This window comes from Electrophorus electricus, chromosome 1, assembly GCF_013358815.1.
Source record: "Electrophorus electricus isolate fEleEle1 chromosome 1, fEleEle1.pri, whole genome shotgun sequence".
Classification (NCBI taxonomy): domain Eukaryota; kingdom Metazoa; phylum Chordata; class Actinopteri; order Gymnotiformes; family Gymnotidae; genus Electrophorus; species Electrophorus electricus.
In genome coordinates this window covers 18,445,402-18,468,325 of record NC_049535.1, presented here as the reverse complement: position 1 = coordinate 18,468,325, position 22,924 = coordinate 18,445,402, and the positions used below count along the sequence as shown (strand labels likewise).

The window sequence follows — 22,924 nt, the reverse complement described above, 5'->3', positions numbered from 1 at the left end:
CTCACTCATGAATATCAGTGGTGTCTATTGTATGTTTGATAAACCTGTTTGATAAACAGCTTGATAGGTCTGTGTCTGTGTATAATCAAACGGGTTGATAACAGCACCTGCATTAAACGCAGTCTCGTTGCATTCACACATGAACTGATATAGTGGATGGGGCCAGTGTAATAATACACCTTATTGTAGCATATAGTCAGTACTCTCATTAAATCTAAAATAGGTGTTTCATCTAAAATGCCTGGTTTACGAGTCTTTCTTATTATCTTGGCTTTGGACACATAATCATGTTAAAATGGCTATATTGTTATTGGCAAGGAAAACCAATCAAACAAACAATTAATGCCCTAGGGAAAATGACAATTATATATTTATATTTATGCAGTTGATCTGAATGTTTGAAATGAATATTGAGGAAATACATGTAGTTTTATGTTCAAGATATGCTTTGTGTGTGTGTGTGTGTGTGTGTGTGTGTGTGTGTGTGTGTGTGTGTGTGTGTGTGTGTGTGTGTGTACTATAAGGTACTGCTCCTTTCACCCTAACAGAACTCTCCAGTCTGTAAAATGTCAATAGGAAACTAGGTAATGTTTTTGTTTTTAAATGACTAGAAAGCTTAATATATAATTATTTTGGGATAGCTGAATCAACATAGTGATCTTTTAGAGAGAGAGAGAGAGAGAGAGAGAGAGAGAGAGAGAGAAAACAAGTACAAGAATACAAGATTGTATAAAAATATGTTTGTACTTTTTTTTTTAGAAACAACACAAACACAAACATTTAAATGAAGGAAGACCTTATATTTTTAAGTTTCAAACAGAAAAATTAGCAATTGGACAATAGTTAGTTGACAATCATAATATGTATAATATATTTAATATATAATTCTGTATTTACAAAATGAGGTACACATTGCTTACATTTACATTTACAGTATTAGATTATTCAGAGCAATTTATAAAAGTGCTTTTGTTGTCTACTCAGTCTGCTTTAGATGTATACTCAGGAAAGTATACTTAAATAGAACACATAGGTTAAAGAGTTACTCTATTTTATAGTAGTTTAATCAAATGAAATGTATATAGTGCTTTTTATAACAGATGTTGTCACAAAGCAGCTTTACAAATGTTTACTGCAAGAAGAATTGCTGGTTATTAACAGTACTTTACTATTATTGTTTTTACATTAATTAACGGAACGTTGGAATATGGGTACGTGTGACACATTAACAGGCGTTCACTGAACAGTAATAGCAGGCATGATGTAATCAGGTGTTAGTCTGCAGGCTGCAGACTAAGAAAGAACTCAGTTTGCAGCTGTTGTCATACCTGTCCATTACTTTCCTATTAAACGCACATTTCTGTGCTTATCCCACAGTAGTGAAACAGGTCTGCAAATCTCAGGGGCTAAGATTTCAACCCACTGCCTCAGCATAAGGTGGGCTGTTGACCACACAGTGAGAGAAGAGTCAGATCTCTTCTGCGGATTAAATTGAACATATGGTTGAATTATTGAGATTTCCATTAAAACTTCAGCTATTCAGTCACACTGGCCTCCTACCATTGCCAAGGACATGATCAAAGATCTCAGCGATGTGGGCTAGATGGGCTTAAAGGCTGCTTAAAGCTGATGTTAAAGGCAAAGATTAGGAAATGTAAGGAAATGCAGGGCATCAGGAGATCTGTTCTGCTTCAGAACTTGACAATATTCTTTCTAGCCCAAATCCTTTGTGAGAGTCTGAAAACACTGGCAGGGACCCTGGTGGGAGAGCTGCATTAACACTTTACGCCCACACACAGCTGATCCACATGGGGTGCTGATTCACTCACTCCCCCCACCCCACAGCACCACCATCAACAGCACCACCCGCTCCATCAATCCCACATGATTATGCCACTACTGAAGCCAAGCCTGTGGAAAGCCCAACCCAATAGACGGTGGGGCTTTGGGAGGAGAAAGCGCTCAATAATTTAACATAGATGCTTTTATATGAAAAGCATATGAGAAAAAGACACGTTTTACAGTGTACAGTGAATCATCGGGTACCCTTTATTGCAATATATCCATATTGTTATTTAAAAATTATTATTTTCTTATTCATTTCTTTGTTGCTTATGATGTAAAGAAAATTGAGAGTTTTGATTAAGTTGCCTGTCTCTTCTTGTGAGAAAAAATAACCTCACGTAAGTTTCATCAGAGATTTCAACAAAGTTGTTCAGATTTGTCAAGATGCATATAAAGGTTTGAAATCCAAGTCCTAACCAGGGGCTTGTCTGCAGGGCTGTAGTCATCATTTGTGACATCAGCTGTGACCCATGGAGAGTTAACAGTCTAGCTAACATGCTAGCTAGCCAAACCTTATGTTCTTGTATGCATGTGAAAGACCTACAGATTCTACAAGTTGTGCATTTCAGAGTCTTCTACTGTAAGTTTACTATAAGTTCTACTATAAGTTGTTAAACAATTTTGTACTATAGTTCTATAATACATTTCCGAGTGCTGAACTGAGTGATACTGCTCGCTGCACTAAGGTAAGGCTCCATTGGCAGAAAATAATTATTCATGCAGGAGATTAAAGCAAGACAAGAATGGGATCTCCATATATATTATATAAACTACATTCTCAGTTTGGGCTCAATTTGTATCTCAGTTCTTTTTTTTTTTTTTCATTTAAGCATCTCCTAAGGAATATTAAATGAAATGTAAGTGGGATTTATTTTTAATTTCTTGTGATCCTGATCAAAGTTCCAATTTTGACTATATATATATATATATATATATATATATATATATATATATATATATATATATATATATATATATATATATATAAATATATATATATATATATTGTTTTTCCCTATGGTGAGACCTGATACCAAATCAAAGATTTTATGTTTCAGATACTTCAGTGACAGACTTTAAAATACTCTTAGTGATGGCCATTTGTTAATAAGATAATAGATAATAGTTTATTTGTATAAAACATGTCAAATGGTTGGTGATTCACTAGAATTGGTTATCTCGGAAGTTTTGGTGTGGAGAACACCTGCTAATGTGAGAATACAGGATAATTATCTCTGCACTGTAACGGCAAACTGGGGTTAATTTTAATGAAACCGATATGCCTGTTTGTATTAAGCACTATTTGTGTTTGCTCCGCTGTCCTTTGTTGGCTGTGTTTCTCCAAATGCTTTGATATAATGCCATGGATAGCGTCTCCAAACCATCACCATAGCAACATCTCTGCTGTGCGCACAATGTTTGCAGTTTGTCTCACACAGTTACTATGTGTCTGCAGGAAACAAGTCTTTGCTGTAGTGAGTGCATTGCTGCTGTCTTACACAGCAGTCGAAAACATTAATCATACATTGAATCCTTTTGTATTCTACCCATCGTCCATGATATCGTTGATGGATTTTTTTTTTTTTCATAAATTCAGTGTGTTTTCCACATCAATGTCTCTGTCTGTGTGGTACTTTTGTGACACTGTTTCAGCATGGAAATCAGTTGTAAATGGTTTGAACATACGTGTGGGGCTACATGGGGCAACACAGCACACTGAGGTGACTGAGCTAGGCATTCCTCCCAGGCCCAAACCTGGGCCGTGGCTCACCCACCGCCTCTACCTGAGAGCCCCACTCTCACCCACCACCACTACCAGACAGCCCCACCCACCACCACTACCAGACAGCCCCACCCACCACCATTATCAGACAGCCCCACCCACCACCACTACCAGACAGCCCCACCCACTACCACTACCAGAGAGCCCCACTCTCACCCACCACTACCAGACAGCCCCACTCTCACCCACCACCACAACCAGACAGCACCACCCACCACCACTACCAGACAGCCCCACTCTCACCCACCACCACTACCAGAGAGCCCCACTCTCACCCACCACCACTACCAGACAGCCCCACTCTCACCCACCACCACTACCAGACAGCCCCACTCTCACCCACCACCACTACCAGAGAGCCCCACTCTCACCCACCACCACTACCAGACAGCCCCACTCTCACCCACCACCACAACCAGACAGCACCACCCACCACCACTACCAGAGAGCCCCACTCTCACCCACCACCACTACCAGACAGCCCCACTCTCACCCACCACCACTACCAGACAGCCCCACTCTCACCCACCACCACTACCAGAGAGCCCCACTCTCACCCACCACTACCAGAGAGCCCCACTCTCACCCACCACCACTACCAGACAGCCCCACCCACCACCACTACCAGACAGCCCCACTCTCACCCACCACCACTACCAGACAGCCCCACTCTCACCCACCACCACTACCAGAGAGCCCCACTCTCACCCACCACCACTACCAGACAGCCCCACTCTCACCCACCACCACTACCAGAGAGCCCCACTCTCACCCACTGCCTCTACCTGAGAAACCCCCTGACTCAGGCGCAGTCATCCCACAACCTCTGCCTGAGAGCGCTGCTCTCACCTTACCGCAACGACTCAGAATCCACTCGGCAGGGTGAGGGAGAAATCTGGAAGTGAAATCAAGAAGTCAAATGAACTGGGTAGGAAAGCCAGGCCAGCAGTGTCTGTGAAACGTGGCAAACTGCATACCCATTTACACTCTGTGGTTCCCACCTTATTGAACAGCACCATAGCCACTGAAAAGACACAGCACAGCCACTGAACAGGAGGGTGAAATAGATGCATGCTCACAAGCACACATAGCTGTTGCCATTCCGTGGAGATTTGACATTTACATATGTAGCTACCACACCATACTTGGGTAACACACAGCCATGACTGCTTCTCCATTTCCGATTCATCACTCCTTCACACCAAGGCCTCAGGCAAGCTCCAACACACCATGTGTTGCCGTACGGCTTACCAGCCACATGACAGCTATCACGCCTCATTTAGGATTATCATACAGTTATTTGCATCAAAGGGATTAAGTTGTCAATTGATGCATTCCTAATGAGCTCCTCTGGGCTGTCTCCTAACTGTCCTGTCAGTGCGGTATTTACACCAACTATTATTTTTTCTTCTTTCTTATTTGAGGGACCAAAGGCACCATATGTCACACGCGTCAGAGGAGCCAGTGGTATTTGAATTTCACATCTAACGTTACCTTGACGGATATCAAAGAAGGGGCCCTTTATTACTGTAATAAATTGTGTTGTGAGAACCAAACAGCACGTCTGTGGCAGGTTGCGACATACTTTTCACTTAAAATTCACTGGACCAAAACAGAATTTGGACTGAGAGCAGAAAAAGGGACATTCTGCTAGATCAGCGGACTCATCGGTCAGAGATGTGTTTCCTCTACCTCCACATGTGACTTTTTCAGCCTCTCTCCTTTCATCTCCTCAAGTCTGTTCCTCCCTCATGCCAAAGGAAAGCTCCCCCTCCCCTCCCCCATTCATGTCAGGTGGTTTTTAAATTGATAACCCAGTAGCCGGAGCTCACGGAGGCCACCCTGTGGTTCTCACGGTGTGCAGTGGATTCAGGGGTCTGGGAAGCAGGCTGCACTGGGCGAGCAGGGGGTCTCTGTTGCCCCTTTCACCACCAGCATCAGAGGCTCAGCCTTGACTGCCATTGGCTGTGCGTCAATTCTGATCCAGAAGGCACTGGGGCTTCCTGATCTGGTTTTAGAGTGGTAGTGCGGCTTTTAGCTTCTAGAGGTTCCACACGGGACGCTGGTTCTTGGAAGGCTAGCTTCTCTATTGCTTTCTGGTGCTTTCTCTTGCTTTCTGGTCATTTTCATGAATAGCTTCTGTTTTTTTTCTCCATCAAAATTGTACTCCATTACATTTAAAAATGATTTTCATTGTGAAGCATTTTTAGACAAATATCCTGTTTGTTTGGACTTATCTTTGCCAAGTTTCAGCTACATCATCATACAGTGTATGGTAGTGTTACCTTTGCATCTCACATGATCCAATTACAGTAGCTATGTAATATGCAATGCAGTGTGATTTCAGCTGTCAATGCAGTGTGAAGTTCAGCTGCCAACCAGGGCAGGAGGCAGACTCTTGCTGCAACTTGCTGCAGCTTGGCAGGTTCTGGAGCAAACTTTTTTTCTGCTTGAGGTCTCTCTAAGAAGGGTAGACATGGATGGAACTTTTGAGAATGGTGTCGAGCCTTCCTGGAGCACCATGGAGGACAAGAGCTAATACAGGCAAAAAGTGTCAAGTGCAAAGAATTTGTGAACAGTGCAGACCTGGAACAAAAGGTCACACACCCCAGCATCTTCAAACACACACAAGTGCACGCACACACGCACACGCGCACACACACACACACACACACACACACAAAGTCAAAGACATTATCATACACATGGATAGGCACTTGGGATAGGCACTTCCAAATATGTAGACTACATGATATGTAGACTACATGAACACACACTCACATGCTCTGATATATGCAGTCATGACACGAACATCTATTTTTCGCTGTTCTCTAAAGCAGTGTATTTAGTGCTGTCCGATCCAGTCCTTTTGTTAATCCAAGAGAAAAAAAAGTTTAAAAAAATGTTTTATTGTCTTTCTTTGTCTGACAAGAGAAGAATATGGATGTATACTTCCTCTCTCCTACTCCTGTCTTTCTCTCTGCTGTGTTTTAGGGTAATCAGTTCTGCTGTTGTCTTACAAAGAGCAAGAATCACTACTGCTCCAAGAGGAGGCAAAACTGGGGAAATGAGTACAGGAAGCAAGAGAGATGAAGGAACGATAGCGAGAGAGAGAGAGAGAGAGAGAGAGAGAGAGAGAGAGAGAGAGAGAGGGAAGAAGAGAGAGAGCGAGAGAGAGAGAGAGAGAGAGAGAAGGAAGAAGAGAGAGAGCGGGGCAGAGTGGGAAAGGAGGTGTGAGTGCAGGGAGGATGGAGATCAGCGCTGGAGGCCTGAGATGTTGTGGACAAGGTGGGAGTAAATGGAGCCTGATGGTCAGCGGCAGTGTGAGCATCTGTGTGCAGCAAGGCCTGCCAGCAGAGATGAGAAACTCACCCAATTCCCCATCAGCCCAAACAGAGCCAACAACCCCCAGTACTCACGCATGTAAAAGAGATGGAATAAAGAGATGGGTTTGGGGGTTTGGGAGATGGAGAAAAAGTAACTGACTTCTGAAAAAGGATGAAACAGAGCTTTCTGATTTTTGACAGCACCATGACTGGAAGGCTTTAGAAGATTGAGCAGGCTGTAGAAGAACACAGACAGAGGCACATACACACGCACACACACACGCACACACACACACACACACACACACCCACACACACGCACACAACCACATGTGCAAAAACACACACATGCACACAAAAAATGCAGGGAGAAAAGAATCCTGCCATTTTTCTATTTTTTTCCATCTTTGTCTCTCCTGGCATCGCAGGGGCCCACTGTGGGCATCAGTAAGAAAAAGGAGGGGAAAACTATTTTAAAGTGCCAGCAATCTAATTAAAGCCTTCCGGAATTCTCTGCCCATGACTCACGCCATGCTGATCATAGCGAACTGCTCTTTCTTCTGGTCATGCCTGCATGTCTGTGGCTTTCCTCGAGGGCTGTCCTCCCACACTCGCCTGCATGTCCACAGCTTTCCTTGAGGGCTGGCCTCCCCCCTCTCACCCGCATGTCTTCCTTTGTCCTTAAGGGATCGCCGCCCAAACTATCGCGCACATATTTGTGGCTTTCCTTGAGATCTGGTGTAGCAGCCCTTGGCCTCGAAGAATAAGAGGCAGAGAGTGTTTTAAATGGGAGTTTTATTCGGCTTCAAATATCGTTAGTTCCTTGATCTGCATTGCGACAAGAACAGTAAAGAGCAAGCATGGTGACAAGCATCATGAAAATGAGAAGATGAAGGAACAAAGAGAAAGAAAAATACAACGATACTTATAGCTTCACCAGTTCAAATATATAACACAAATAAACTTGTTGACTAACTTAAGTACCAGTAGATAATGTTTGAACGCCACAAAAACGGGCGGGTTTAGTGGCACAGGAATAAATGAACAAACTGAAAACTTCACCGATGCAACAAAATACACAAACACAACTTACCATGTTCCTCCAGCATCAGTTCAGTATTTCCTTGCAGTATTTCTCAAAGCTCTGTGTAATTTCTCCTTTTGGCAACTGTCGAACCCTTTTCATAATCCAACGTTATGTGAATGCGAGCAGCATAAAAATGGCAAAGTAACTTGTCAGTAGACCTCTCAGTAAAGAAAGCGTGTTCACAAAATTCACACACGCAAACACAAAATGGGTTACAACCTGGAGCTTGAATGTCCACTCAAATTAACATAAAGACAAAGTTTTATAGACACAAAGGCTACTAATTTCCCCACGCTGCTTTGGCACCACATCTCTAAGATTAAAGGTGCAGTCACAAAATTAACTGTACATTGTAACTGTACATTGTATGCTGTTACTGTGAATGATCATTTGCATCTGATCTTTCCTTAAGGGCTGGTCTGAAACTTGCCATGCATCTACACTGTTAAATGATACATTATGGTAAGGCTTTTTAAGACAGTGGACCATAACGCTTTATCACAAGCTGCAATGTGAAATGACATCAGTCATTGTTGACCGGGATCTTAATTTCCAGTTTGAGTAGGTAGTCCTGGTGCTGTTTGAGGTAATGGATCATGAGGAGTTATCAAGTTTTGTGTTTCTTGAGTTCTGATTTCAAGAAGCCAAATGGTTTTTTCAAGAAGCCTGATTTCTTCGCACTGAACACCAAGACCACATTAAGCATCTCAGAACGCTTACATTCACAACACTGGGCTGTTATTCTTCCCTTGTCTGTGCTTTCCTGTTCATTACATTCAAAAGGTGGAACAGTTGTAGATCAGTATTCTCACTGTTCCTGGCCCAGTGTTCCTTGTCTCGTATAATAGATCAGGGACGTCCCAGAGACGACAGTGGAAAGAAAGCGATTTTGTCATCTCTCCCTCTTTTCCCTGTGAGATTAATGATTTAGTCAAAGTGGAGTTATATACAATCAGCAGGGGTCCTCAACTCCACCATGGCAGCAAATCTAAATTCTCATTAATTTTTTGGCAAATAGGAGACAGATTAATTGGTTGCCCTATTTAGACCTTCCGTCTATTCAATAATTTTGAAGTCTTGTGAAGACTTCTGTTTGACCCTAGTCTTGGGTTGCCCTGTTATTGAAATGAATGTTTGGTAACAGCTAGTGTCATGGACAGTACTTTCAATTATTTCAGCAGAGTCCAGGTTTCTAGACATCACTCAGAATATGCAACACAAATTTTTATGCGCTGTGGTTTGTCATAACCGGTGCAGTATGACTGAACTGATCCCCCCTGTTTCACCTTTGCAGGACCCCAGAAGCAAGCACAAGTTCAAGATCCACTCCTATGGAAGCCCAACGTTCTGTGACCACTGTGGCTCCCTGCTTTATGGCCTCATCCATCAGGGCATGAAATGTGATAGTGAGTACCTTTCTCCTGCATACAAACCACCATATCAATCAGGCTGACATGGGTTCAGCTTGTGGTGTCAAAACACAGCTGGCCATAGTACCCTGAGGGATGACACAGCTGGTCTGAGATCAGCACTGAGCCCCCAGCACTGTGGTGTTTCTGTACTGGGTCTCAGAACAGAGAGAGAACTGGAGGATGCCTCTATATCTGATGAATATTTCCACTCACACTGCAATAATGAGGTCAGCTAGGATTATGCAAAAATATTTAATTAAATCTTTTGTGTGTCTGCAGGCTCCACCCCCTGCCAGCTCCACCAACCTCCTGGTCTTTATTGTCTTCCATCAGCCATCCATCTCTTGGGTGGCCTTGACAGGCAGTGTGATCACAGACTTTATTGAAAGCTGACTGAAACTGACAGAGATGGGGATATCACCCAAATTTGCACAAGCACATGCACATACATGAACACACCCACACCACACACACGCACACCAACACAGACACACACACACACAGACGCATTCATTACTGCTCAGAGGCTTGCGGCTCTGTCCGATTACCACTCAGGCTGGAAGCAAAAAAGCATTATAATACCTCTCTGAAAAGAGGCCACCTACATGCGTGTGTGTATGTGTTGTGGGTGTGTTCATGTATGTGCATGTGCTTGTGCAAATTTTGGTGATATCCCCATGCCAGGCAGTTTCAGTCAGCTGTCAATACCAGTCTCTGTCCTTGTGCTATGCAAAAGATGCTTACCAAATCTCTCTCTCTCTTTCTTTTTCTCTCTGTCGATTCTCAGCCTGTGATATGAATGTACATAAGCAATGTGTGATGAATGTGCCAAGCCTGTGTGGCACGGACCACACCGAGCGGAGAGGACGCCTCTTCCTCAAGATTGACGTCAGTGGAGACAGACTCCATGTGACAGGTAAGCAGACCGCAGTCGCCCCACGCACCTGCATCTGCACCTCCACAATGCCCCCCTCCCGCCAGGTGGATGCCTGTCTGATAGCAATCGGCTTATCAATATCGTACCAAAATAAAATACAATGAAGAAAATACTAAAGGTAATGAAGGAAACCATATGATAGTTTGGACATTCGATTAGAAAGAGTTTAAATAATTGTGTGTATGCGTTGCAGTGTATTTATTTGGAGATTTATTAAAAATTTAATTCACTACAAAATACATTAACTATAAAATCCAAAAATTTAGTTAGTCTAAGTTGAGAACCAAACAAGATGGTATTGCTTAGAATACCATGAAAGAAACTACTTATAATACAACCAAGTTGAAAGTGTTAAAAGCTCACTACAAAATTCTAAATATCTTTTCCAGATATTTCCATTTTGGATTGCCATGCATTCTTTCCCTTTTGTTTTATATAATGATTCAATGAATTTTCATTAATTGCTTTTTCAGTGTCTGATAATGCAGAGGACATCCATTGGGTCTTAATGTCTTGAAGTAGTTTATCACATTGCTTCAGTGCCAATAAATAGTTTAGATATAGTTTTTTGTCTATAATTTCTGGCTTCTGGTTTGAATGTTTTTTAAGGTCATTTTTGTCAAATCATTTTTCTTTGTTACTATCATAAGAATTTGCATTTTTTGCTATTCTTTTTGACATCAGAAATATTTGCAAGGAGTTTATTATTCAATTTGTTCAATTTGGATTGTCATATCAATATTTTTTCATATTATGTATCAATATAGATACAATATCACTGTAGATCCAGTGTTATAGGACAGTGATCTGACAGGGGTAGTTGGGGTTGTAGATCCAGTGTTATAGGACAGTGATCTGACAGGGGTAGTTGGGGTTGTAGATCCAGTGTTATAGGACAGTGATCTGACAGGGGTAGTTGAGGTTGTAGATCCAGTGTTATAGGACAGTGATCTGACAGGGGTAGTTGGGGTTTTACTAAAAAGGCATTAATATGTTCTGGTTCGATGTCTGATATGACGTAGTCCACAGTGCTTCTGCCCAGTGTGGAACAGTATTGAACATTCCTCTAAGAATCACCTTGTTTCCTTCCATTTACAAGTAAAGACAAAGACTTCTGCTCAGTTTCAGAAGCTTGATTCTGTCTCTGAGCAGGTGGCTCAGTATAGGAGAGAATAGGGGATGATTTCCTCTGTGCTTATGTATTCAGGTTCTTTGCCTGTTCTGGCATTTAGGCTTCCACATTGTAATATATATCCCAGAGACTGGAAATGAAGATTTCTTTCTGGTAATAAGGAAAAATAGATCATGGTACATATATTACACAAAGGTGGATATTGTTATTATATAATATATATTATTACATAATATAACAGGATCATTGTTTCCTAAAGTTTGTAAAAAGAAATCAGAATTTGCGCTCTTCAGCCATAATGTTGATGAATATATATATATTCAAACAGCTAATGTGAAGGAATGCCTTTAAATTGTATTCATTTTTGATAAATTAACTTAAACTAAAATACCTAAAATTACTTTTCAGCAAATTATATCTGCATCTTTGTTGAATTAACATGCATGCACACATATTTGTATTCAGATGAATCACCCCTATCTATAGTACATCTATGCCTCTTACAAACCCACACATTAATTCTTTCTACCTCACTTTGCCTGCCCCCTGCTCCATTATTTGAATGCCAGATGTGCGTCAGGCTCCTGGCCACCTCTGCCTTGGCAGACTGCTGCTGATTGGTCAGTGCCAGGTCTGGTCATGGCACACATCTAGACTGGCATCCTGCACCCTGCTGTAGCTGCTAGGACCCCACTGCCCGAACACATACAGAGAAAGAGCCTCTGTCCTAACACAATTGCAGAGAGAGAGAGCCCAGAGACTGGAGTTTGGCTGATATGGGGTGTTTGCCCAGCCTGTTTGCTAACACTGAGGGACTAGAGTCATGTACAGGTTAAGACAAGCTGGGGCTACTAGCTGTGGTGCAGAGATAGATAGATATAGATAGATTTATGTAACAGTCATACTGAATATATATAAAACTGCATTCATAAGCATAATAATGCATAAAAATAAACAAAATAAATAAAAGATGATAGTCATGCAAATAACTGTAAGTGAAAACTTTAAATATTATATTAAATAAGTTTTTGTAGCCAATTCTACAAAATGGATATTTATTCTCAATTTGTAACTGCTTAAGAAAACCTGGAAATGTTTAATTGTAAGGGGCGGTGGCCCGAGTGCCGCAGGGCGAGGGGCAGGACGCACAGACTCCCGTGACATAGACGACCATTTATTAACATAAACGACAACGGCACTCACACTTATTACAAACAATAAACATGAACATGAAACGATTGGCATTTAAACAAACACAATGAGCACGCATACGCTTTCACAATGAAAAAACACGTTATATCAACAATGACCAACACTCTGCACACTTCGACATGGGTTTAAGTACACACAAACAAACAAAGTGCAGGTGGGTGCAGGCGTGGCCACAAACAGAGCCTCCCCCTGCACGTGGCTGGCCCAACCACGTGACTCGCGGGAGGCGAGTGTTCCGTGACAACAACAATAATTAAATTTATACATATAACAGTTGCAGCATATAAAACCATGTTTTTGCCCATTAAACTCTTAAATCAAAATACTAAAAGGTTTGTCACAGTCCCTTTATTAGCATAATTGTGAAAATCTTTTACTAAATTAAAGTAATTGTGCTGGTAGTTTGAGACTAGTTTATATAGAATTTTGTGGGTAAGTCTCAACTTCATTTGATTTACTCCCTTTTCTACCAAAAAATAGTTAGGTTTTTTGAAAATGTTCTTTCAAATGCCACCGTAGAGGTATTTTCTGTACAATCCTAATCAATTTGATCTGAGCTGTCTGACATCTGTTCTTAATAGACTGAGTAGAGCTGCTATACCAGTTTGTAGCTTCATAATTAAAAATGTCCTTGAATTAATGCACCTTCCATAATTTTTAAAGCTGTCACTGTGTGCAGTTATTAGGCAGTCAGATTTATTATCTGATCATCATTTCTATGCACAATACCCAACTCTTAGCCATATAAATCTGATTGCTATCTGGGTATAATTATGTTCGGGTGAAGTTTAATTGCTTAAACTTACAATAGGAGGTGTGGCCTAAAGTTATTAGGACCCTACATAGGGCATACATAATTATTAGGCAGCTTCTCTAGCTCAGAAAATGGGCCAGAAAAGAGGTATAACTGGAAAGTCAAACACTGTATCAATTGCCTATCAGAGGGACGCAGTACACTGCAGGCTGCACAACTACTGAAGCATAACTCTAACGGTGAGGGGTAAGGAGGCGAATGCATGTGCGGAGAAGAGAGAGATTTGTTGAGGGCAAATCCAGAGTCGTAGTCGTCGGGGTAGTCCGGGGTCTAAGAGCCAACAGGGGAAGCAGGCTAGAACAAAGATGCTAGGAAGAACTCGGAGAAACATAGATGCATATGTACATTCAGGCAGATACAGGTTTACAGATAGTCTGACATACATTCAATGAATAGCAGAGACACAGGACACCAGACAGGGTTTAAATGTATGAACTAATTAATACAAATCCAGACACAGGTGAAAGTAATAACCTGTTATTATAATATAATATAATAAACAGTTATAATAATGCTGTTATTATGTGGAAAAACAGACGGGGGGGGGGGGGGGGGGGGCAGAAACCAAGGAATGGCTCAACCAGGATGCAAAGGAAAACAACACAACAGGGAAACCATGGAAACAGGGACGCCAGGAGGGTGGCCAATCGTGACAGTGACCACCGGATGATCAAATGCTTTATGAAAGCATTTCACCAGGGTGATAAAAAAACATGTGCAGAAGAAAAGTAAGTTCACTGCAAAAGACTGAACAAAAATAAAATTTGATGTTACCAGGAACCCATTAGCCTTTAGTGCCACCATGTTTCAGAACTGCAACCTATCAGGAGTGTCCAGAAGTACAGGTGACGAATGCTCAGAGACCTGACAGAGGTAAGGAAGGATAAAACACCACCATCACTAAGACTCACAAGCTGAAGCATCATAACTGGACCAAGAAATACCTCAAGATTGATTTCTCAAAGGTTTTATGGACAATTTGATTATGAGTTGCTCTAGTTGGGCCAGATGGGTGGTTCTGTGATTAGACCACTACTGGACACCGACTACCAGATCAAACGAGGCACCAGCGAAGTGGGGGAGGGGTGCTGTGACCTGACATCATGAATGATTGAGCTAGTCGGATCTTTTTGGGTTAAAAATGGACTGAAATTCAACTCCCAAAGCTACTGCAAGTTCCTACAAGGCACTTTAAGCAGTGGAACAGGATGAAGTCAACAGTTTTCTAAAAGGCAATGAACTTCATGCAGGACAGTGCTCCAGTACATACAGCAGTATATACATCAGTCAGCATGCCACTGCTTGGCCAGACAGTAAAGGTATCACAGATGACGGGATGATGACCAAGCCTCCGCTTCCTCACCTGACAAATCCTGCTGAGAACTCTTGAACCATTCACAAGTGTGAGATTTACAGTGAAGACATTTCCCCTCTCTGAACAGCGTTTGGGAGGCTGCGGTGGCTGATCATGAACAGATCAAGAAACCGACAGATTCAATGGATGGAAGGCTTATGACCATTACTGAACACAAGGATAGCCATGTTCATCTCTGAATAGTTGAAGGGACATTAATTTTTAATGTTAATTTTGTTAGTTATTTGGTAAATAATACTTTAAGACTGAAGAATAAAAGTGGAAAAAATATTTTACTTGCCTAATTATCATGCATCCAAAATGGTGCAAAAAATCCCTGCATGCGATTTTGCTAATTTACCCTTAAAGAGAGAAACACTTTATGCAATCTTAAACTCCTCTGCAACCTTTCCTTTCGCAGTGAACAAATTAATATGGCTAACACAGGGGGCAATGACTTTTGCAGAGTCCCTTAGAAACCTGGCAGGAATATCATTATATCTGATGTCATGGGCGTATAACTTGAAGGAAAAAGGAGAAAGCAAATGCAAGTCTCCAGCTGAAGAATTTAATGAAACAAATAAAAAAGAAACTGAACATAGTGCGTTATCAGGAAGAAAAAAGCCAACCTAACATTCATTAAAGACTGAAAAACGGTTTATGAGCATAACACAGAGAATCACAGAGATACACAGAGGTGGCGTGACAAATGAGGCGCAACACACAACACCTGGGGGGTTTATATCTCTTTGTTGTGCTCTTTATAAGATGTTATATCTCTGAGGTGTGCAGAGAAATCAAAACAAAGAACATGTTCAACACAAGACGGAACATAAACAAATGCCATGTACAAAAACACCACTGTATAACGGAGTCTGTGGGAGACCTCTACACCTGAATGTCTGGGAAGGTGTTTTTCTAAATCGGTAGCAAGATATTTTTAAAAAATAGATATTTGAATATTCAGCAATCAATTTTTTTATCAAAAGTAATCCTAATATATAGTAATGTGGAGTAAGTATAAGTTACGTGTCGAATGTTATGCATCCAAATCCCTTTAGTGTCTTGCATAGCTTTTGAGGCTCATTTTTACATTCACATCAAAGCATCCTCTTTGTTTTATTTTGTGGTTTCTAATATTCTGCATAACTAGAATCATCCCTGATGATCTTAAGCTTTAACAAGACATCTGCATCTTTATTTCCTTTAAGATATCTTCCATCATCTATGGTCCAGTCCTGTTTAATTCTAATGGATATTCACTACTGGTGTAAAATGTGATCTAAAGATTCTCCAAGCAATGCCAACGTCAACACAACCTATTACAACTGATCAGCTAACTTGACTTGGCAAATCATTAATAGCAGATATGTCGTCATTTATCAGCAACCTCATTTTTATAATGTTTTAATGGCACACTCTCTGACGTTTTCTGGGAACGTATCACATAACGATCAATAAAATGACATTCAATCACACCACTTCTTCCAATATTCCTTTGAATAGATAGTGCACTCACATTGATAACAATTTAAGAAGTGGGAGTTATCCCAGTTGGCTTCATTATTAACTGGCCCTATCATCCAAAGTAATGAGAGACTACTATATGCCTTGTAAATACGTTTCCATTTTCAGCATATCTGTCTTCAAATCTCTAAGTATACTAACTTCGAATTTTATAAAGTTTTTACCATGTCCACCCAAATAGCCTCGATTTATATTTCAAGTTCATAATCATATACAGAGTCATCCAGTCATGTCTCTGAAACACACACAAAAAAATGCTATCTTGCTTTTAATCCATTTTTGGCAAATGAGATGCAGCATGTGAAGCCTCCATGACACCAGTACAGAATGTAAATCAATTAACCTTAATTTATTCGACATTTGCTCCTCTAAAGTAAAAAGACACACATGCAGAGTGCAGTGCACCACACTACACCTTCACCACATCAAGTCTCAGTGAGCTCAACAGGCTCCAGTTTGGATCTCCTGCTGCAACTTCATCCATATCACTATCCATTCGTGAGGAACCAGTCTTGGACAGCTCTGGAAAGGGAAGTGTAAAAAACATTCCTTTTCCTCAGCACTCCTTCTGCTTGTGGCATTCCTGTGCTGTCATGGACCCCTGCTCAAACACATGCCTACATGCACAAACACAAAGAAGTAGCCCTAAGACAATTTGACTGTGCTTTTTCCGATGATGTCCAACCACACTGAAATCAACACAGTGATAGCAGTGTGCTTCTGCGTATGTCCAAGGCTGAAGAAAACAGCTTTGCATTTTAGCATATTCCTACTCCAACAAACCAGAATCAACCAGAAAGCATAGGTTGAGGGGTTTTTTTTGTGTGGGGAACCATGAGTGTCAGTGCAGTAAAAGCACAGCTTTGTGCAGTCCTTGCACAGTATGTTGGTTTTCAATGTATACTTTATAAATAAATACTTACTTAAGGAGTTTCTATAGGGGACTGGTAGTCCCTTTTTCTCCCTTTCCTTTAGTGTATTATATAGCTTTAGTGTATGTCAACATTTGCAAAATTACAAAATTCAAAGTACCTTGTTGAAATTCCAGCCATTTTCTTTGTTACAAGATGATGTAATCTTGTACCAGATTGCTTAATGCCTGCCTACCAGCAAGCTTGGCTAGAACAGAGGTGGGAAAACTGACCAATCAAAGGATAGTGGGTTCTTCAAGGTGTGTTTCAGACAGAGGGTTTATGGAGATGTATGAGAAAAACAATGTGTTTTTGGAAGATTTAAGCAGATAATCTATTCTAGTAAAGCCCAAACCAAAATACTCTTATAATACTCTTATATCACTTATAACTACTAATAAACAAACATTACTATACAGTATTATTTATGTAATAAACAGACATTTCTGTACAGTATTATTTCTATAATAAACATTACTGTACAGTATAATTCTATAATAAACAAATATTACTATACATTATTTCTATACCAAAGTGGGCTGCAATGATGTCATGACTCAGTTATTAAGGAATATTGCAAAGATGCTATCCCTATCCAAGCCTATTAAGTGCCTAATTGACCGTGTGGTAAATAGGGTGCTTAGTTAGCTAACTGTGTTTTGCTGACACTCCCTGATTTGCCGCACATGATTTAGTCATCATCATTCATTCAGTGAGGTAATAGCTGGTCTAAAGTAATATGCAACACAACCTTGGTTTTGTGTGTTAATGATAGTGATCTCTGACATTTGAGTCATATGTTCTAAGACCTTACTGATACATGGCAGCGGCAAGGTGAGCTTTATGCCTGGGAGAGGGGAGAGTGAGGGAGAAAGAGAAAGATGAAGAGAAGGGAAGAGAGGGAGAGAGGAAGCAGGGGTGGTGAGCGGGAAGGAGCCTGAGGGATCAGAGAGAGAGAAGGGAAGAGAGGGAGAGAGGAAGCAGGGGTGGTGAGCGGGAAGGAGCCTGAGGGATCAGAGAGAGAGAAGGGAAGAGAGGGAGAGAGGAAGCAGGGGTGGTGAGCGGGAAGGAGCCTGAGGGATGAGAGAGAGAAGGGAAGAGAGGGAGAGAGGAAGCAGGGGTGGTGAGCGGGAAGGAGCTTGAGGGATCAGAGAGAGAGAAGGGAAGAGAGGGAGAGAGGAAGCAGGGGTGGTGAGCGGGAAGGAGCTTGAGGGATCAGAGAGAGAGAAGGGAAGAGAGGGAGAGAGGAAGCAGGGGTGGTGAGCGGGAAGGAGCTTGAGGGATGAGAGAGAGAGAAGGGAAGAGAGGGAGAGAGGAAGCAGGGGTGGTGAGCGGGAAGGAGCCTGAGGGATCAGAGAGAGAGAAGGGAAGAGAGGGAGAGAGGAAGCAGGGGTGGTGAGCGGGAAGGAGCCTGAGGGATCAGAGAGAGAGAAGGGAAGAGAGGGAGAGAGGAAGCAGGGGTGGTGAGCGGGAAGGAGCTTGAGGGATCAGAGAGAGAGAAGGGAAGAGAGGGAGAGAGGAAGCAGGGGTGGTGAGCGGGAAGGAGCCTGAGGGATCAGAGAGAGAGAAGGGAAGAGAGGAAGAGAGGAAGCAGGGGTGGTGAGCGGGAAGGAGCCTGAGGGATCAGAGAGAGAGAAGGGAAGAGAGGAAGAGAGGAAGCAGGGGTGGTGAGCGGGAAGGAGCCTGAGGGATCAGAGAGAGAGAAGGGAAGAGAGGGAGAGAGGAAGCAGGGGTGGTGAGCGGGAAGGAGCCTGAGGGATCAGAGAGAGAGAAGGGAAGAGAGGGAGAGAGGAAGCAGGGGTGGTGAGCGGGAAGGAGCCTGAGGGATCAGAGAGAGAGAAGGGAAGAGAGGGAGAGAGGAAGCAGGGGTGGTGAGCGGGAAGGAGCTTGAGGGATCAGAGAGAGAGACGGCAAGTGAGGGAGAGAGAGAAGGAGAGAATAAGATGAAAAGAGGACAGGTAGGAAAGGGGGCAGAAAGAGGCTAATGGTGGCTGTTTTGGATGTCATAGCCAAGCACAAAAGACAATGAGGTCCTCAGGTCCCTTGTGATGTTTCTCCTGCTGTGGATCACAGGGCGTCTGCAGCAGAGTGATTCCACAGGCGTTGTCAAGCTGAACTAATCCCCAGACCATTCCTTCTTAGGAGTCCCCCAGACCATTCCTTCTTTGGGATCCCCAGACCATTCCTTCTTAAGAACTTTCCTACTTCTTACGATTAACACGGACCAGCAAAATCTATGGCAAGAAACAAATCAAGAATACACTTGTTTTCTGCAAGACAACTTACTTAATGACAAGCAATCAGTTTCTTTTATTGAAATGGAATCAGTTTATTTTCCAACACTAGTGCTTGTGGAGCATGTGTTTTTGATCAATTATTTCCAATGTCATATTTAGCTGAAAGAAAGATGTTGGTCTCCCCCTTTTGGCTTCAAAGATCATTGCAAAAAATTTGTGCATGCTCTCATTTGATCTTATACATTTATCATTTTGTTATTGCATGAGACTTTTTAATTTTTCCTGATTTCATACCACGTCATTAGTCCCCTGAGGTCTCAAGCGTAGCTGAGTTTAGGAGTAGATGGCCTAGCTCTGACACCAGTCCCAGTGATGTGCTGGAGTGACTTGTTTCCTCCTCTCAGTGGTATCACCAACCTCCCAGTGAACTAATCAATTGGGATGCATAACACCCAGCAGAAGCTTCCTGTCGCTCGATAACATTGGGGCTCTTCATATCTTTAAATGAATATATAGGATTTTACACTAGGCTTTTTTTTTTTAAATGGAAGAACAGAACTGATTCTGACAAGTACCATATTAATCACAAAAGCATAATTTGGCATAATAAAAGCATAATTTTCTCTCCTCAGGAGAATAACATGCAGGCACTGAAGGTTGCAATGCCTCCCATAAGCCTGCACCTCTGAGCATCCACATGCTCTCCAACTGCCTCATTAACCAGTTCAGTGAGAGGCTGGCACAGCCATCTCAGGTTCAGCCCAGCTCCACACACATTTCCACCTAGAGCAGCACCTCCTTGCTGGCCAGCAGTAGCCAGAGCAGGTGGAAATTATATATAATGGCATTTAGTTGAGGCTTTTGTCTAAAATGGCTTACAATTATGACTGAATACAGTTTGAGCAATTGTGGGTTATGGGTCTTGCTCAGGAGCCCAATAGTGGCAACTTGGTGGTGGTGGGGCTTGAACCGGCAACCAGCTCTGTCATGACACTGCTGTTATCAGATATCTTCATGAACAGAAATACCAAATGTTGTTGCAGTAAAAGCCTGTGCAGGATTGCACTTTCATGTAAGTGAATTGGTGAGGGAAACCACAAGTACACTGTAATTGGTAGCTCAGTGGTTAAGTTTCTTGAATAATAATTGGAAGGTTGCTGGTTCAAGCCCCACCCCCACCATGTTGCCTCTACCTGAGATGGCTGTATCAGTCTATGGTGCTGTTCAGTTTGACATAGAATAAGGAGATAGGGTATTTGACTATGGATTTTCATTGGGAAGTTTTTGTATATTTTTCATTCTGTCTTTCCAGTCTGTCTCCTGTTGAGCTGAGCCTTTTGATAAGAGATTTCAACTGGACAAATATGCTTGGTTTTTTGTGTGGGTCAAGTAAAAGAGCCTGAGTGCAAAACATGATAGGGATGTTAGATCTTTCTGTTTCTCCCTTTTAAGAATTTTGAAAGTTGAGCACTGTTTTTGATAAGATTGTGTTCCTGTGTGTCTGCTTTATTTGCACACAGTCGGTGAGGCGAGGAATCTGATTCCCATGGACCCCAACGGGCTGTCAGATCCATATGTCAAACTGAAGCTGATCCCAGACCCCAAGAATGAGACCAAACAGAAGACCAGGACAATCCGCTCTTCCCTCAATCCCACCTGGAATGAGTCCTTCAACTTGTGAGTGTGATAGCTGTACTCTGCGTTGCTAGCAGAGGGGTTTTACTGTTGTGACATGTTCAGTAACACTCTGACTTTGATTGTTTGTGTACATGTACACGTGCAGCAAGCTGAAGCCCTCGGATAAAGACCGCCGGCTGTCTGTAGAGGTGTGGGACTGGGACAGAACCACACGGAATGACTTCATGGGCTCCATGTCATTTGGCGTGTCAGAGCTGATCAAAGCACCTGTCTGTGGATGGTGAGTGCTCTGGTCCTAACACAGTCAGTATGTAACAGCCCTGATCCTTACCTATAAAAACACAATCAGTATGTAACAACCTTGGTCCTTAACTATACCAGCACAATCAGTATGTAATAGCCCTGGTCCTTACCTATACTGAAACAGTCAGCACGTAACAGCCAAAACTATTGACCATGCTGGTTCACAACATCATAGTTATTTTTCATAGCATCAAACAGGCTCTCCCAGATAGTCTTGTATATGTGAAGAAATGACATTACACCTTATCACACGTCCTGCTCTAGTGCAAGCAAGGCTGTTGGATGTTGTTGCTCCATTAGCAGCCTGCTGCTGCCTCTCTTTATCTCACTGTAGCTGACAGCTTAACACCACATGTGGCCAGCGTTTCCTGGAAGGCTCCAGTAAATTAGTGCGTAAAGATCAGTGCCGGCCTGAATGTGCCTGTCTGCTTTAACGACCCTAACGATGTAGTAATGAGCTCGCATCCAAGAGAACACTTCAGACTGCAGTGTACTCTAATAAAGAGAGAAAGTGTACACATGGGTGGGTGTTTGGAAATCTGTGTTCGTGCTTGAGTGGGTATCTGCACCATACACATGTGTGTGTGTGCGTGTGTGTGTGTGTGTGTGTGTGTGTGTGTGTGTGAGTGTGTGTGTGTGTGTGTGGCAAGCCAAGAAGATGTGTATGGTTAGAGGTCTCTACAAGTATTTGTGTGTGTACACATAACACTGAGAGAGAGGAACCTCAAGCATTGTCTCCTGAAGTCAGCAATGTGTCTGATATGTTTCTCCTCAGCCCAGGGGAGTGTTCTCACTGACTGTAGCCTTTCACACTGTAGTTTTTCACAGGTAGTTTTTCCTTGCCACTGTTGCCCTAGAATCAAGTGAATATGTGATAGACCAAATATGAAAATTAATATCTGAAAAGCACATTGATTCACTGCCTAACCCTTCTGTCCTCAGGCACTCCACATGTGTTAAATGTGTTTTCTGGATGGTAACGTTTTGTTTCTTCAGGTATAAGATGCTGAACCAGGAGGAGGGTGAATATTACAATGTTCCCATCCCGGAAGTGGAGCACATCAACCTGGAGCTCAGGCAAAAGTTCGAGGTGAGGTCCTTCACCATCTATGCTCCAGCCACATGCTTGCCGTGGTTACGGCCGCTTGTCCTCTCCAGCAATCAGGCCGCTCGGTATCGATGCTGTTCCAGGACCGAGTGAAGTCCTCTCAGCTTGTCTCACTGTCGATTCAGTATGGTCATCTTTGGGAATTGACAGGTGGTTAATGCATGCTTAGGAGTGTCCAGAGTGGTTTTACAGAACCTCCTGGCTGCCTCTCTAGCTTTCTTTCTCTGTCTCTCTCCCTGTCTCTCCCTCTTTCCCTCTGGGTCTCGGTTTTGCCCTCTTTCTCTCTCTCACTGGGGAA

General features: G+C 42.4%; 1 protein-coding gene across 2 annotated transcripts in view; it reads left to right on the top strand.

Annotated features, from left to right (window-relative positions):
- The window catches only part of si:ch73-374l24.1 (protein kinase C alpha type), a 115,328-nt gene that overhangs the window by 71,442 nt on the left and 20,962 nt on the right, over positions 1-22,924 (top strand). For both annotated transcript variants that reach the window (XM_035527525.1, XM_035527522.1), the window contains exons 4-8: positions 9,336-9,447; positions 10,241-10,369; positions 21,098-21,254; positions 21,361-21,495; positions 22,515-22,608. In XM_035527525.1, coding sequence (XP_035383418.1) covers positions 9,336-9,447; positions 10,241-10,369; positions 21,098-21,254; positions 21,361-21,495; positions 22,515-22,608 — 627 coding nt within the window. The remainder of the gene's footprint in view (positions 1-9,335; positions 9,448-10,240; positions 10,370-21,097; positions 21,255-21,360; positions 21,496-22,514; positions 22,609-22,924) is intronic.